We start from the raw sequence: 17,681 nt of genomic DNA, 5'->3' as shown, positions 1-17,681 counted from the left end.
GAAAATACTTTTTCATCTCTATCTGATCTATCTGTGTAAAGGCCATCCAATTGCACAAATAGCAGACCTACAAGCCCACAAGGTATCGCAGAGCAACTCATTGAGATCTTGTAACTTTAATTTCAGCCCTGTAATTAAGCCCTTATATGTCTCAGCTGTGGAAGTGTAAAAGACAAACAAGTGGCGCGCAACTTGATCTCTTATTTTACAATGGTTCTGAATGGGGGGAAACTATGCCCGAACAAATTGCTCTATCGCAAAAAGTAAAAGTCGAATGCAAATAATTTTTTCGCTGTGAGTGGCCTGAGATATTGAGGTACACCATGTGCGATTGTGGTGTTGGTACGATCGAAAATGTGGTTATAAGAGCGAGTTAAGAATTGTCATCGCGATAATTTCCTCGTAAGGATTTTACAATTGAGGTCAATGAGCAGATTGACTGTATTTGTGTCACTTAAAAGGCCGTAGTTCACATTCTGTATGTCTCTGTGTTTTGGTGGTCACATTGTGTGAAAGAGGACATGTGTGGCTACAAAATGACCAAAGGACATGCGTGTAAAGTGAATATTTTGGCCGGGACGGCAATTTGTTTGGTAGATTTTCAAGGAAAGATTTTCTGTTCACACACTCTAGTGAAAGAAGCCCTGCACTCTAACTTGGCACTAAATAGGCGAAACGGCCTGCGATTGAACTGCGATTTCGGAAAAACCGTTTAACGTATTCGAATACGGTTTGAACCACGAAAAAGTCCAGAGTCGTGTGAGCTTTCTAAAGTTTAAATCACGTTTCTACGACAAAGTATCACAGAGTAATGAGGCTGCAAAAGTGAGGTTGATTTAGAGATAAATCCCATACATTGTCAATGGGAGGAAAAAACTATAAATAAAGTTAAATATTTTAAAAAGTATAAACTTTTTCAAAACAACTTTTTCACCAATGAAAGTTCAAAGATAGATGAACATTATAAAGTTTGAATGAACTTTTAAAGTGAAAGTATGACGGAGTAATAAGAGCTCAAAAAAGTTAACTGTGAAAAATGGGACCTTTTTTCCATCGACTCTCACTATAAAGAATGTAAAAAAAAGTTAAAAAGTTAAAAAGTATAAAAAGTATAAAACTTTGTAAAAATAAAAATACAAGCACACATCACTGCAAAGAGCTGAACAGTTTGAAGTTTGAACTAAATTTCTAGTATAAAGTATGCAGAAGTAGTTAGGTGCCAAAAAAAAGGGTGGAATAACGAATAAAGAATAATAAATATAGGCTGGCAATAACTATTGTGAGCTCGCTGTGGCGAGCCCACAATAAATATAGGCTGGCAATAACTATTGTGAGCTCGCTGTGGCGAGCCCACAATAAAGTGTCACAGTTACAAGAGTCTGGTTGCCCATTCGGGCAACCACACTAACTAGAAAATTCGCAATTTTAAAAAATTGCAGAGTGTGGTTGCCGCAGTGGCTTACATATGCCCCTCCCACTAATATTGCCAGCCAATTACAATTTCAAGTCACGCCTTAGATCATGCGTAAGTAATTCGGAGGGGATTTAACCCCCGAAATTCATGTTTTTGCGACAATCGGTTACATTTCTCACATTTGCGGCGCCCCCTATGGATGAAAATGGAATTGCTTTTAGAACTTGGTTGATTGAACCACCCCGGACATGTGATTCAAATTTGGGATGGATTGGATATTCCGTTCGTGATTTATGGCATTTTTGTGATATAGGCCCCTCCTACTAACTTCGGAAGACGATTACGGCCGAACGATACGCACTACCAAAAGTCTGCATTTGGTGTTTTAATCGGATATGTCCAGAGATCATGTGTGCCGATTTCTGTGAGATTTGGACAAAATATGTAGGAGGAAAAGCAAAAAGTTTGTTTTGGACAAAATTCAAAATGGCGGAAAATCCATCATGGCGGAAATGGGCGTGGCCTATATGGGGAGATGCGTCATGACCCAAGGAATCCAGGGAAAAAATAATTTTGATTTTACGACCTACGGTTCAAGAGTTATAAGCCAAAAGGTAAAGTGGGCTGTTATAGCGCCACCATGAGGCCGACCTATAAAATTATAATTTTAATTAATTTTAGTGATAATTAAGAAATATCCCTAAAAGTTTTGTAACTATAGTGATTACAGTCTCCGAGGAAAAAATACTTGAATGTGATTTTTTGCCTTTTCCCATTCATGTCAATGGGGAAATTTAATTCACTAATAAATTCATATCAATTAAACTATACAACATTTCTCTTAACAAAATACAAGCACACGATTCCCGATTTTTCCGGTCAATTTGACATATGGCTCAAGTGCGTACAGCGTACAGTGTGGGAGGTATAAAGCGACAAAAAAAAGACTACTGTGAAATAAAAAGAATACGCATGAATAAAGTGTTACAATTACTAGAGTCTGGTTGCCCCTTTTGGGGCAACCACACTAACTAGAAAGAGGCAATTCTGGGAAATTGCAAAGTGTGGTTGCCCACATCGCACCCGTCGAAAATGGAATCGCTTTTGTCTCTGCGTTGATGAAACCACCCTCGACCTGTGATTCAAATTTGGGATGGATCGGACATTCCGTGCGTGAATTGTGGCGTTTTTGTAAAATAGGCCCCTCCCACTAACTTCGGAAGACGATTACGGCCGAACGATACAGAAGATCTAAATTCTGACTGTGCTGTTTTAATGGGATAGGTCCCGAGATCATGTGTACTGATTTTTGTGAGATTAGGTCAAAATCTGTAGGAAGAGGAGCAAAAAGTGTGTTTTGAACAAAATTCAAAATGGCGGGAAATCTATCTAGACGCAAATGGGCGTGGCCTATATGGGGAGATGTGTCATGACCCAAGGAATCCAGGGAAAAAATATTTTTTTATTTTACGACCTACGGTTCAAGAGTTATACCCCAAAAGGTAAAGTTGGCTGTTATAGCGCCACCATGAGGCCGACCGATATACTTCTAAGGTAATTAATTTTAGTAATTATTATGAATCTCTCCTCCAAGTCTTGTATGTATAGCCCTTACGGTCTCAGAGGAAAAAATACTTGAAAGTGAGTTTTTGCATTTTCCCATTCATGTCTATGGGGAAATTTAATGCACTAATTAATTCATATCAATTAAACTATTCAACAAATGTCTTAGCAAAATACACGCACACGATTCCCGATGTAGCCCGTCGTTTTGACATATGGCTCGAGTGCGTGCGACAAAAACTGTGGGAGGTATAACGCGGCAAAATAAGTTTATCTATAATGAAAAGAATAAAAGGTCACTAAAACAATAGTATGGTTGCCTTCAGGCAACCACACTAACTAGAAAATTCGCAATTTTAAAAAATTGCAGAGTGTGGTTGCCGCAGTGGCTTACATATGCCCCTCCCACTAGTATTGCCAGCCAATTACAATTTCAAGTCACGCCTTAGATCATGCGTAAGTAATTCGGAGGGGATTTAACCCCCGAAATTCATGTTTTTGCGACAAACGGTTACATTTCTCGCATTTGCGGCGCCCCCTATGGATGAAAATGGAATTGCTTTTAGAACTTGGTTGATTGAACCACCCCGGACATGTGATTCAAATTTGGGATGGATTGGACATTCCGTTCGTGATTTATGGCATTTTTGTGATATAGGCCCCTCCTACTAACTTCGGAAGACGATTACGGCCGAACGATACGCACTACCAAAATTCTGCATTTGGTGTTTTAATCGGATATGTCCAGAGATCATGTGTGCCGATTTCTGTGAGATTTGGACAAAATATGTAGGAGGAAAAGCAAAAAGTTTGTTTTGGACAAAATTCAAAATGGCGGAAAATCCATCATGGCGGAAATGGGCGTGGCCTATATGGGGAGATGCGTCATGACCCAAGGAATCCAGGGAAAAAAATATTTTGATTTTACGACCTACGGTTCAAGAGTTATAAGCCAAAAGGTAAAGTGGGCTGTTATAGCGCCACCATGAGGCCGACCTATAAAATTATAATTTTAATTAATTTTAGTGATAATTAAGAAATATCCCTAAAAGTTTTGTAACTATAGTGATTACAGTCTCCGAGGAAAAAATACTTGAATGTGATTTTTTGCCTTTTCCCATTCATGTCAATGGGGAAATTTAATTCACTAATAAATTCATATCAATTAAACTATACAACATTTCTCTTAACAAAATACAAGCACACGATTCCCGATTTTTCCGGTCAATTTGACATATGGCTCAAGTGCGTACAGCGTACAGTGTGGGAGGTATAAAGCGACAAAAAAAAGACTACTGTGGAATAATAATAAAATTAATAATAATAATAAAGTGTTACAATTACTAGAGTCTTAAATTCATATCAATTAAACTATACAACATTTCTCTTAACAAAATACAAGCACACGATTCCCGATTTTTCCGGTCAATTTGACATATGGCTCAAGTGCGTACAGCGTACAGTGTGGGAGGTATAAAGCGACAAAAAAAAGACTACTGTGGAATAATAATAAAACTAGAAAGAGGCAATTCTGGGAAATTGCAAAGTGTGGTTGCCCACATCGCACCCGTCGAAAATGGAATCGCTTTCGTCTCTGCGTTGATTAAGCCACCCTCGACATCTGATTCAGATTTGGGATGGATCGGACATTCCGTGCGTGAATTGTGGCGTTTTTTGTAAAATAGGCCCCTCCCACTAACTTTGGAAGACGATTACGGCAGAACGATACAGAATATCTAAATTCTGTCTCTGCTGTTTTAATGGGATAGGTCCCGAGATCATGTGTACTGATTTTTGTGAGATTTGGTCAAAATCTGTAGGAGGAGGAGCAAAAAGTGTGTTTTGAACAAAATTCAAAATGGCGGGAAATCTATCTAGACGCAAATGGGCGTGGCCTATATGGGGAGATGTGTCATGACCCAAGGAATCCAGGGAAAAAATATTTTTTATTTTACGACCTACGGTTCAAGAGTTATACCCCAAAAGGTAAAGTTGGCTGTTATAGCGCCACCATGAGGCCGACCGATATAGTTCTAAGGTAATTAATTTTAGTAATTATTATGAATCTCTCCTCCAAGTCTTGTAAGTATAGCCCTTATGGTCTCAGAGGAAAAAATACTTGAAAGTGAGTTTTTGCATTTTCCCATTCATGTCTATGGGGAAATTTAATGCACTAATTAATTCATATAAATTAAACTATTCAACAAATGTCTTAGCAAAATACGAGCACACGATTCCCGATGTAGCCCGTCGTTTTGACATATGGCTCGAGTGTGTGCGACAAAAACTGTGGGAGGTATAACGCGACAAAATAAAGTTTATCTATAATAATAAGAAGAATAAAAGGTCACAAAAACAATAGTATGGTTGCCTTCAGGCAACCACACTAATTAATAATAATAATAAAGTGTTACAATTACTAGAGTCTGGTTGCCCCTTTTGGGGCAACCACACTAAATAGTCGTTCTACAAGTTGTGAGCTTGTAGATCGGCTATTTTCAACGAGTGTAAAATCAGCCATTAGGACAGCATCAAGGCCCACCAAAATACATTTCAGTCGACTAAATCGACTGTAGATTTAGTCGACTATAATAAAAAACAAAAAAAACTTCTTACATCATTACAAACTATACCCATTTCTTCCCCTTAACCCATTTTGGACTGAGGTTGATTAAAAAAAAAAGGCTTCAAAATCCTAATTATTTTCTGGAAAAAAAAAACATGTTTCTGTGTCAGTGGTGCTCAACCTTTTTCATGTCAAGGACCCCCAGAATTATCTCTATTGGGCCACGGACCCCCCATCTCAAAATATGTAGTTCCAGGGAGGGACCCCCAGAAGCTAATATTTTAGTTAAAAATGTTCGCTCTGAAAGAATACATATTCAAAGATTTGCACCACATTTTCACGACTTTTCAAAAAATAGCAGATATGAGCTATGAGCTTGTAGATCTGCTATTTTTCAATAGCTACTAAAGCATAGCATAATGCTAACCCCAAAAGGGGTTCCAGGCCACAAAATGGGTTAATGCTGACCCAGCAGCGCAGCACAGACCCCCTCTCTCTCCCCAACTTCACTGTCTCCAACTGGCGCCCATGAGCGTCTGACACCTCTCCATAAAACAGAGACAGGTCAATTTGATCAGGCAGCCAAGCAGGCCGGCTATATGCCCCCCAGGCCCCCTACAGCCAGCCAGCCAGCCTACATCTGGGCCTGATTAAAAACCCGTAAAGGTTTGAAGGGACCCCTGGGGACCGGGGGGGGCTTCTTGTTCAGAGGCTTATTAGTGGCACATTTTGTTTTTTTGCCCAGAAAATCAAACACAGGTGTTTCTTTCAGTCACTGCAGCATAAAGCATACCGGAGAAGGACGAACTCCCTCGGGGGGTGGCAAGGTTTAACCTATTCTGGGCGGAACTCCCTTTTTTCGTGTTTTAACCCTCTAAGACCCAGCGTTGCTTTTTAGCAACAATTTTATTTTAATGAATTACTAAAAATAAAAGAAAATCACCTAAACGTCATCAGTGATGTTCATTGCAATGCCATTGCAATGCCATTGGTCATGATATTTGCATATAAATACCCCCCACAGAGGCTGAAATTCACACAAATTAAAAATGTCTGGATTTTGAACATTTTTTAACCTAAGACTTTTGACCTTTAACCCTAATAAAAGTAGGTACAATAATTGTAATATATGTTTTGTTGTGATCATTAGAATGTCTAGAACATGTTTTATTCATTATTGTGAAAGATATCCCCCAAATGTAAATTATTAATTCATTATATTATTATATAATTATTATATAATTATTATAAATGTTTCATCAAACTGTATTTTTTGTAACATATTTTTTAGTCTTAGTCCTAGTAGTACAAAGTAGTAGTAAGGTTGAAATCTATTTTTTGCAAGTAGAAATGAATGCGGGTCTTAGAGGGTTAAAGCATTATGTTACACTAGCAGATATACAAGCTCGCTATACGAGCTTGTATAGGTCTGTGTGGCACAAACCTTTGAATATATATTCTTTCAGAGCAGAACGTTTTTAACTCAAATCTTTGCTTCCGGGGGTGTCACTGCAGGAACAACATATTTTCAGATGGGGGGTCGGCGGCCAATTACATAATTATATTTTTGGGAGTCCTTTGAGAACGACTGACATAGGGTGTTCAGAAAACTGTCAGGATTTAGAAGGCATTTGTAGAATCGTTCTCAGGTCTAAATGGGTTAAAACTATACCTTGGTGACTATTTGGGCTAAGATGGATGGACGCGTGTTAACGCATTAAGACCTGGAAACGCATCTGTGTCACTTCAGCGTTTAATAATCACATCAACTCTTATTTAATACTTTAGCTATTGAAAAATAGCAACTGCTATTTTCGCAAAATCATGAAAACCATGGTGCAAATCTTTGAATATACATATTTTTTTGCTTGAACAAATGTTCAAATGTATGTTGCGAAGGGGGTCACATATTTTTAGGGGTCTTTGACATGAAAAAGCACCACTGGATTTATTAGAAGATTTTTGCGTAGAATCTGTTCTCAGGTCTTAAGGGTTTAAATAAAGATTCAAAGAGGAAGAGAGGAAGGTGGTAACCCTGTCTGTCTGTCTGTCTGTCTGTCTGTCTGTAGGCTGCCACATTACTCTGAATCCTGCAGCACTTTGAGATTAAGGCTGAATGACTCACTCACGAGAGAGAGAGAGAGAGAGAGAGAGAGAGAGAGAGAGAGAGAGAGAGAGAGAAATGAGGCACATCCATTGAAATAAAGATTAAAGTGTGGTGCATCTCAAACATCCCCTATAAGACTTATAACTATAACTTATTTTGAATGTTCAAAATCTTCTCATGGAAATAAATATGGTATTGATGTGAAAAAAGGTGGACCCACTTCTGATATGGCACGGGGGGCCAGTCGAGCCTACAGTACTGTACTGTAGGCCTACAGTACAGTACAGTAGGCCTACTGTACAGTACTGTAGCCTGCCTGCCTACCTGTTAATGTTTTGGGCAGCTGATGATTTTAGCGGCGTTAGTCAGCGTGATCCTAGCCTGACCTAAGCAGAGACATTTCTGGTCTAGAGGGGCGGGTCGCGCCTCAGAAATGCGCGCACCCTGATTGGATCTCATCGATCTGTCCGTCACCCCCGGCCCCTCCTCTCCCCCCTAGTGCAGCGCTACGTCACATCATTTAGAGCGACGCCCACCCGGAAGGGTTGACTCCCACTTTTAGACTGGTTCAGCCCACGGCTTTTTCCAGGCTTTCATCTTTCGCGCAGACGAAATGAAAGTCTGGGTATCGAGGCTAGCGTGATCCTAATGCTGGCTACCTCCGCAGTAGCTGGATAGGATCCACTTCTATACCATGTTTAACGTATAATTATTCCAAAAACTGAATATCTTGTCCACTATAGTCCCTTCCTGACATTTTAGTCTAGGCAGCATTCAGGATAATTGCTTTTTTTCCAAAGTCTCCTGCGCTTAGTGTTGTAAATTCAGATTTTACGGGGGCCAGTTTTGAATTGCAGCTGTCCGTAGGTGCCCTTTGAGAGGAAAGGTTTTGAAGGAGTCAAGGGATTCACATGTCTTAATGACTGTTGGTAGGGCGTTCCACATTTTGGTGGCATATATAGGAGCGAACATAATTTAGTCCCTTGTTTGTGCCGAATCTGGGTTGTACACATGGTTTGTTGCACTCTGTTGCAATCTTTGTTGCAATTGAATGAATTGGTGTCAATAAATAGCCTCTTTCGGCTGGATATGAACGGACAAGCAAAGCATGGAAAAACTGCAGAAAAAAGGAGAAAAAAAAAAACGGTTGTTTTTGCATTCACGGCTAATTCTGTCACATCTTAACCCATTCTGGACGGGAACCCCTGTTGGTGTTTTAACAACATTATGTTTATACTTTAGAACTATTGAAAATAGCAGATCTACAAGCTTATAGCGCGGCACCGAGTGCCGCGCTACGAGCTTGCAGATCTGCTTTTTTCTTTTTTTCTCCAAAAATCGTGAAAATGTGGAGCAAAATCTTTTGAAATATATTATTCTTTCAGAGCGAACGTTTTTAACTCAAATCTTTGCTTCTGGGGGAGGGGAGGGGGGGGGGGGGTCCCTGGAACTAAATATTTACAGATGGGGATCGGCGGGAAATTACATAATAATAATTCTGGGGCATGAAACCACCGACAGAAGAAAACTGTTGATTTAGAAGAAATGTTGTGTGATCTGGCCCGCCCAGGACGGGTTAAGCCAGGCTATTGTACCCTAAAGAGGGGAGGGGGAGGGGCTGCGCTGAACAGAAACACAGATTAACATAACAAGACAATCAGGGAGAGCATTCCAGTGTGAAGGTGAGAAGGAGTCTCATTAGGGAGACAACAAACAAGCAGCGCACGCACGCACGCACGCACGCGCGCACGCACGCACGCACGCACGCGCGCGGCGCTCAGCTCATCCACGCAAGGCGCTGATGATGAATTCAATCAATTTACATTTTACAACAAGGCCATTACTGGCCCGCGTTTAATTGTCCAAAAGTCTCGTCACATGAGCGAGTCTCGGCAAGGTCGCCATGGCGATGCATATAAGGTCGCCATGGCGATGCATATAAGGTCGCCATGGCGATGCATATAAGGTCGCCATGGCGATGCATATAAGGTCGCCATAGCGATGCATATAAGGTCGCCATAGCGATGCATATAAGGTCGCCATAGCGATGCATATAAGGTCGCCATAGCGATGCATATAAGGTCGCCATAGCGATGCATATAAGGTCTCTATAGCGATGCATATAAGGTCTCTATAGCGATGCATATAAGTTATATAGCGATGCATATAAGGTCGCCATAGCGATGCATATAAGGTCACCATAGCGATGCATATAAGGTCGCCATAGCGATGCATATAAGGTCGCCATAGCGATGCATATAAGGTCGCCATAGCGATGCATATAAGGTCGCCATAGCGATGCATATAAGGTCTCTATAGCGATGCATATAAGGTCACCATAGCGATGCATATAAGGTCTCTATAGCGATGCATATAAGGTCTCTATAGCGATGCATATAAGGTCTCTATAGCGATGCATATAAGGTCGCCATGGCGATGCATATAAGGTCACCATAGCGATGCATATAAGGTCGCCATAGCGATGCATATAAGGTCGCCATAGCGATGCATATAAGGTCGCCATAGCGATGCATATAAGGTCGCCATAGCGATGCATATAAGGTCACCATGGCGATGCATATAAGGTCACCATAGCGATGCATATAAGGTCTCTATAGCGATGCATATAAGGTCACCATGGCGATGCATATAAGGTCGCCATGGCGATGCATATAAGGTCACCATTGTGATGCATATAAGGTCACCATGGCGATGCATATAAGGTCTCTATAGCGATGCATATAAGGTCTCTATAGCGATGCATATAAGGTCTCTATAGCGATGCATATAAGGTCACCATGGCGATGCATATAAGGTCTCTATAGCGATGCATATAAGGTCTCTATAGCGATGCATATAAGGTCTCTATAGCGATGCATATAAGGTCACCATAGCGATGCATATAAGGTCTCTATAGCGATGCATATAAGGTCGCCATGGCGATGCATATAAGGTCACCATGGCGATGCATATAAGGTCGCCATAGCGATGCATATAAGGTCACCATGGCGATGCATATAAGGTCGCCATAGCGATGCATATAAGGTCGCCATAGCGATGCATATAAGGTCGCCATAGCGATGCATATAAGGTCTCTATAGCGATGCATATAAGGTCGCCATAGCGATGCATATAAGGTCGCCATAGCGATGCATATAAGGTCGCCATAGCGATGCATATAAGGTCGCCATAGCGATGCATATAAGGTCGCCATAGCGATGCATATAAGGTCTCTATAGCGATGCATATAAGGTCGCCATAGCGATGCATATAAGGTCGCCATAGCGATGCATATAAGGTCACCATGGCGATGCATATAAGGTCTCTATAGCGATGCATATAAGGTCTCTATAGCGATGCATATAAGGTCGCCATGGCGATGCATATAAGGTCACCATGGCGATGCATATAAGGTCGCCATAGCGATGCATATAAGGTCGCCATAGCGATGCATATAAGGTCTCTATAGCGATGCATATAAGGTCTCTATAGCGATGCATATAAGGTCACCATGGCGATGCATATAAGGTCGCCATAGCGATGCATATAAGGTCGCCATAGCGATGCATATAAGGTCGCCATAGCGATGCATATAAGATCACCATGGCGATGCATATAAGGTCGCCATAGCGATGCATATAAGGTCTCTATAGCGATGCATATAAGGTCGCCATAGCGATGCATATAAGGTCGCCATAGCGATGCATATAAGGTCTCTATAGCGATGCATATAAGGTCTCTATAGCGATGCATATAAGGTCGCCATAGCGATGCATATAAGGTCTCTATAGCGATGCATATAAGGTCGCCATAGCGATGCATATAAGGTCGCCATAGCGATGCATATAAGGTCGCCATAGCGATGCATATAAGGTCGCCATAGCGATGCATATAAGGTCTCTATAGCGATGCATATAAGGTCGCCATGGCGATGGATATAAGGTCGATATAAGGTCGAGCTTGTAGGTCTGCTTTTTTTTTTTTTATCTAAGAACGACTGACATTGAAACATAGCTTTTTCAGAAAACTGTCAGGATGTAGAAGACATTTTTTTGAATCTGATCTCAGGTCAGAATGGGTTAAAGGACCCCCAGGGGTCCTTGAGGGAGTTCCAGGGGGTCCCCAGGCTAAATGATAGTTTGGAACCAAATGGACCCTTACATTACAAATGGAACCAAGACCCTAATGGGTCCATTTGGTTCCATTTGTACACTCAGTTACAGTTATATAAATTGGGGGTCCCAGAGAAAGAAATTCCATTAAATGGGGGTCCGTAGACTAATGCATGTCAAACTGGGGGTCCCTTGAAATTAAACGGGTTGAGAATCACTGCTAGAGCCGTACAAAAATTATCTTATTGGGGGTCCCTGCCGTATCTTTTCAAATGGGGGTCCACAGGATAATTAGTGTCAAATTGGGGGTCCTTGACTGCGTTGGTAAGTGGTGCATTTATATAGCGCCTTTATCCAAGGCGCTTCACATGCAAATACACTCACCCATTCACACACACATTCACACACACATTCACACACACACACATTCAAAAAAAAATCGAAGAACGACTGACATAGAAACATAGCTTTTTCAGAAAACTGTCATTTTCAAACAGACATTTTTTAGAATCTGATCTCAGGTCAGAATGGGTTAAAGTCAGCGTGTGCGTGTGTGTGCGCGTACGTGCGCGTGTGCCAACTCACCTCGGCGTACTGCAGGCGGCTGAAGGTGCCTCCGGGGGGCGCCGTGACCTTGAAGTTGGCCCGGGGAGACACCCAGGTCTCCAGGGTCTCCAGCCGGCTGGTCGCCAGGTTGGTGGCATGGTGCCTCACCAGGTAGCCCCGGAAGCGGTCCGACTGGAAGTAGAGGTGGACGGACACCGGGTGGCCCATGGGGAAATACCTGGCAACCCGTTCAGAGAGAGAGAGAGAGAGAGAGAGAGAGAGAGAGAGAGAGACAGAGAGAGAGAGAGAGAGAGAGAGAAGTCCATTAGCAAACCCGATACGTAGCGACCTGCCACGCTGTGCTGTTTTTTATAAAGGGCAACCGTGTAAGAGGAGAGCTAGCCGGGGGAATATCTAGATCTCTAGGACGATGCAGGGCGGCCGGATGGGAGACGAGACGAGACTGCAGGCTCTGGGAATGCTAATGTGACTCCGGATGCTAATGGACGCTCTGCCGCGCTGCTGAAGGTTATACTCTGGTGGCGGTTGGCGGTTTGTGGCGGTGATGTGTTCCGTGATTGTTGCGACACGGCGGACATTAATTCAATGACCTTATGAAGCTGTGACTGCATGCGAGGCGAGCGAGGGAGGCGAGCGTCGGTTGGATATAGGTGTTCAGAGAGAGAGAGAGAGAGAGAGAGAGAGACCACATTGGTCTGATAAGGCCTCGTTCACACCTAAAAGACACCTGTCTTACCAAACATTTTAGTTTGATTGCTGTGTTCTGCCTCCCTCCCCCCCATCAAACATTCCATCCCATTAAACACGGACAAGACACAAGACTCATTCACACTGTTGAGACAAACTGTCTCAACAGGGCGCTGTGTTGGTAGGGGGGTTGAGTAACAGGGGGGTTGAGTAACAGGGGGGTTGAGTAACAGGGGGGTTGAGTAACAGGGTGCTGTATTGGCAGGGGGGTTGAGTAACAGGGGGGTTGAGTAACAGGGTGCTGTATTGGCAGGGGGGTTGAGTAACAGGGGGGTTGAGTAACAGGGTGCTGTATTTGCAGGGGGGTTGAGTAACAGGGGGGTTGAGTAACAGGGGGGTTGAGTAACAGGGGGGTTGAGTAACAGGGTGCTGTATTTGCAGGGGGGTTGAGTAACAGGGGGGTTGAGTAACAGGGGGGTTGAGTAACAGGGTGCTGTGTTGGCAGGGGGGTTGAGTTGAGACTTCGTTGTCGTATAATATGCACCCAAAATACTCAATCTACATTGCAAGTGCAACACACCTAGCAGGGCTTTCACGATTGTGACATTTTACCTGACAATTAATAATTGTCACTCAGATAATAATGAATGGACGACTGAATTGTGTTTCTGTTGTTGAATTGGAACATTATGAATCAAAATTACATTTCTGTTTGGCTTCGTACACAAAGGTTACAACTGGTCAGAAATGACAAATAACGTATTTAATAATTACTTTGTGACATTAATAGTGGAAACACTGTATAGCCGGAGAGTGTACAAATGGAACCAAATGGACCTGACTCTCAAATAGTTAAAATAATATTGATTTTACAATATAAATTGGGGGTCCCAGAGATAGAAATGTCATTAAATGGGGGGTCCGTATAGACTAATGCATGTCAAACAATGATCCATGTGTTATGTCTACGTTATGTCCATGTTATGTGAAATGTTGTTTTGTTGCAGTTTTTGTTTTGTTATTTTTGGTTTTGTTGTTGTTGTTTGTTTCTTGTTTATCTAAGAATTGTATTGTTTTGTCTTGTTTTGTTTTGTCTGGTTGAATTGTTTGTAAAAAAGTGTCTTTATGTATGAAGTGTATTTTGTGAATTGAAAACGAGATGGTTCATCTCAAGGGATTGTTCCTAATAAAGAATGGGGGGTCCCTGGATAAATAAATCTACTCTTATGGGGGGTCCCTGGATAAATACATCTACTCTTCTGGGGGGTCCCTGGATAAATACATCTACTCTTCTGGGGGGTCCCTGGATAAATACATCTACTCTTCTGGGGGGTCCCTGGATAAATACATCTACTCTTCTGGGGGGTCCCTGGATAAATACATCTACTCTTCTGGGGGGGTCCCTGGATAAATACATCTACTCTTATGGGGGGTCCCTGGATAAATAAATCTACTCTTATGGGGGGTCCCTGGATAAATAAATCTACTCTTATGGGGGGTCCCTGGATAAATACATCTTTTCTTATGGGGGTCCCTGGATAAATACATCTTCTCTTATGGGGGTCCCTGGATAAATACATCTACTCTTCTGGGGGGTCCCTGGATAAATACATCTTCTCTTATGGGGGGTCCCTGGATAAATAAATCTACTCTTATGGGGGGTCCCTGGATAAATACATCTACTCTTATGGGGGTCCCTGGATAAATACATCTACTCTTATGGGGGGTCCCTGGATAAATAAATCTACTCTTCTGGGGGGTCCCTTGATAAATACATCTTCTCTTATGGGGGGTCCCTGGATAAATACATCTACTCTTATGGGGGGTCCCTGGATAAATAAATCTACTCTTCTGGGGGGTCCCTGGATAAATACATCTACTCTTATGGGGGGTCCCTGGATAAATACATCTACTCTTATGGGGGGTCCCTGGATAAATACATCTTCTCTTATGGGGGTCCCTGGATAAATACATCTACTCTTATGGGGGGTCCCTGGATAAATACATCTACTCTTCTGAGGGGTCCCTGGATAAATACATCTACTCTTATGGGGGGTCCCTGGATAAATACATCTACTCTTATGGGGGGTCCCTGGATAAATACATCTTCTCTTATGGGGGTCCCTGGATAAATAAATCTACTCTTCTGGGGGGTCCCTGGATAAATAAATCTACTCTTATGGGGGGTCCCTGGCATATTCTTTCAAATGGGGGTCCGCGGTCTAATTAGTGTCAATTTGGGGGTCCTTGACATGGAAAGGTTTGGGAACCACTGTGTTATAGTCATGTTAGAAGTGTGTGTTGTTGTTTGTGTGTGCTGCGGTGTGTGTGTGTGCTGTGGTGTGTGTATGCGGTATGTGTGTGTGTGTGCGGTGTGTGTGTGTGTGTGTGTGTGCGGTGTGTGTGTGTGCTGCGGTGTGTGTGTGTGTGCGTGCGGTGTGTGTGTGCTGCGGTGTGTGTGTGTGTGTGCGGTGTGTGTGTGTGTGTGTGTGTGTGCGGTGTGTGTGTGTGTGTGTGCGTGCTGCGGTGTGTGTGTGTGCGGTGTGTGTCTGTGTGCGGTGTGTGTGTGTGCGGTGTGTGCTGCGGTGTGTGTGTGCGGTGTGTGTGTGTGCTGCGGTGTGTGTGTGTGTGCGGTGTGTGTGTGCGGTGTGTGTCTGTGTGCGGTGTGTGTGTGTGTGTGTGTGTGTGTGTGTGTGCTGCGGTGCGCTGAAGGATGTCTGGCCCTCGGGCCGTGAAGACAGCGTCTGGGAAGAGGGAGATGGTGACACAGCTGTCCTCTCCATCTGTTCCACCCTGTGTAGTCATCTCCCTCTCTCCCTCCTGCTCCCCTCTTATCAGTGTTGTTGTTTTTTTGTATATATGAATAGAGACGGCACCCGGACGAAACCCTGAGGCCAAATGGACATAGTGGCCGAATTTGGTATTGCAGCTCGAGCCAGCGCTGGTCCGTTGACTATCATTGCGCACGTTCATGTTATCGGGGCCATGACACGTGAACGAATGTTTCATACGTGAACGCGCACAAACGGCACAATGATAGTCAACGACAGCGTGTTCATGTGTTTGGGTCCAATCCATCCCAGAATGCACTCTGTTCCTACCCGGAAGGAGGAGTGAAATCGCCTCATGTGCTTTCGAGCAACTTAATGCAAGTGGATGGAAGGAGAACTACAACTTAATGCAAGTGGATGGAAGGAGAACTACAACTTAATGCAAGTGGATGCGAGGAGAACTACAACTTAATGCAAGTGGATGGAAGGAGAACTACAACTTAATGCAAGTGGATGGAAGGAGAACTACAACTTAATGCAAGTGGATGGAAGGAGAACTACAACTTAATGCAAGTGGATGGAAGGAGAACTACAACTTAATGCAAGTTGGATGGAAGGAGAACTACAACTTAATGCAAGTTGGATGGGAGGAGAACTACAACTTAATGCAAGTTGGATGGAAGGAGAACTACAACTTAATGCAAGTGGATGGAAGGAGAACTACAACTTAATGCAAGTTGGATGGAAGGAGAACTACAACTTAATGCAAGTTGGATGGGAGGAGAACTACAACTTAATGCAAGTTGGATGGGAGGAGAACTACAACTTAATGCAAGTTGGATGGGAGGAGAAACCTGGTGCCGTCTCTATTCATATATACTCTAAGATACACGCATGGGTGGATGTTGGGCGGGGGGGGGGGGGGGGGGGGGGGGGGGGCGTCTGCTTAGGGTGTCAGAACTAATGACTGTCGGACTCTTTGTACGTGTAACACCCCAGGAATCGAACCCCTGGTGGAAATCCAACAGCTTAACCACTAAGCCAAAGGTAATATTCAACTTTTTTGCTACACATTTAGTTTCAGTCACAGTTTTGTTTTGAATGAAATTCATATTTTAGTCACCTGAAATGTTTTGGTGGTCTAGTTTTAGTCGACTAAATATACTGCCGATTCTGTCCACAAAATATATATATTGTGGGCTGGCGGGCCTGCCCTTTGATGGCGTCGTAATGGCAGATGTTAGACTCGGTTGCATGCTGAAAACAACCAGATCTACAAGCTCACGACGCCAGCACAACAAACCCACCTTTTAGTTCTACTGGATCTCTTCTCCGCTAACCCCTCAATATTTCACTATTTCAGTCTACTCTGAACCTTAGAGTATATATTAATAGTCTCCTCTCCTCTCCTCTCCTCTCCTCTCCTCTCCTCTCCTCTCCTCTCCTCTCCTCTCCTCTCCTCTCCTCTCCTCTCCTCGATAGATAGATAGATCTTTATTTGTCATTGCAACGTGTACAATGAAATTAAAAGTGCCAACCAATCAGTGCATCATATCACAAAACAACATACTGTACAAGATAAAACAAAAACACACATGACTTCTTGTTATTGCACAACCCCAGCAGCACTAATGCACAAACATGTAATTTTCAGCTGTTATCGCACAACAAACCCTTATTGTACTTAAGATAATAAATAGTAATAGAAGGTAATTTAAATAGATAATAGATAAATAGAAACTAAAAAGTGTCGCAGCAACAGATCATTTTTTAGCAGCATTGAGTGCAACTACCGCTGTGGGATAGAAGCCGTTACTGAATCTGTTGGTCTTGGACTTGATCACTCTGTACCGTCTGCCTGATGGCAACAGTTCAAACAGTGAGTGAGCGGGGT

The 17,681-nt window shown here is 42.8% G+C and overlaps 2 protein-coding genes across 2 annotated transcripts in view; one reads left to right on the top strand and one right to left on the bottom strand.

Moving 5' to 3' along the window:
* rps15a (ribosomal protein S15a) overlaps positions 1–17,681 on the top strand; it is a 619,775-nt gene that overhangs the window by 136,712 nt on the left and 465,382 nt on the right. The gene's annotated exons all lie outside the window — the stretch shown is intronic.
* The window catches only part of LOC310858241 (xylosyltransferase 1-like), a gene marked incomplete at its 3' end in the record, with an annotated part of 175,794 nt that overhangs the window by 24,503 nt on the left and 133,610 nt on the right, over positions 1–17,681 (bottom strand). Inside the window, exon 10 of the mRNA XM_083764349.1 lies at positions 12,348–12,546. Within this exon, the coding sequence (XP_083620475.1) occupies positions 12,348–12,546 (199 nt within the window). The remainder of the gene's footprint in view (positions 1–12,347; positions 12,547–17,681) is intronic.

The sequence above is a fragment of the Protomyctophum parallelum genome (assembly GCF_964188405.1).
Source record: "Protomyctophum parallelum genome assembly, chromosome: 5".
NCBI lineage: Eukaryota > Metazoa > Chordata > Actinopteri > Myctophiformes > Myctophidae > Protomyctophum > Protomyctophum parallelum.
Note: the sequence above shows the minus strand (reverse complement) of the source record. Positions and strands in the feature narration are given on the sequence as shown.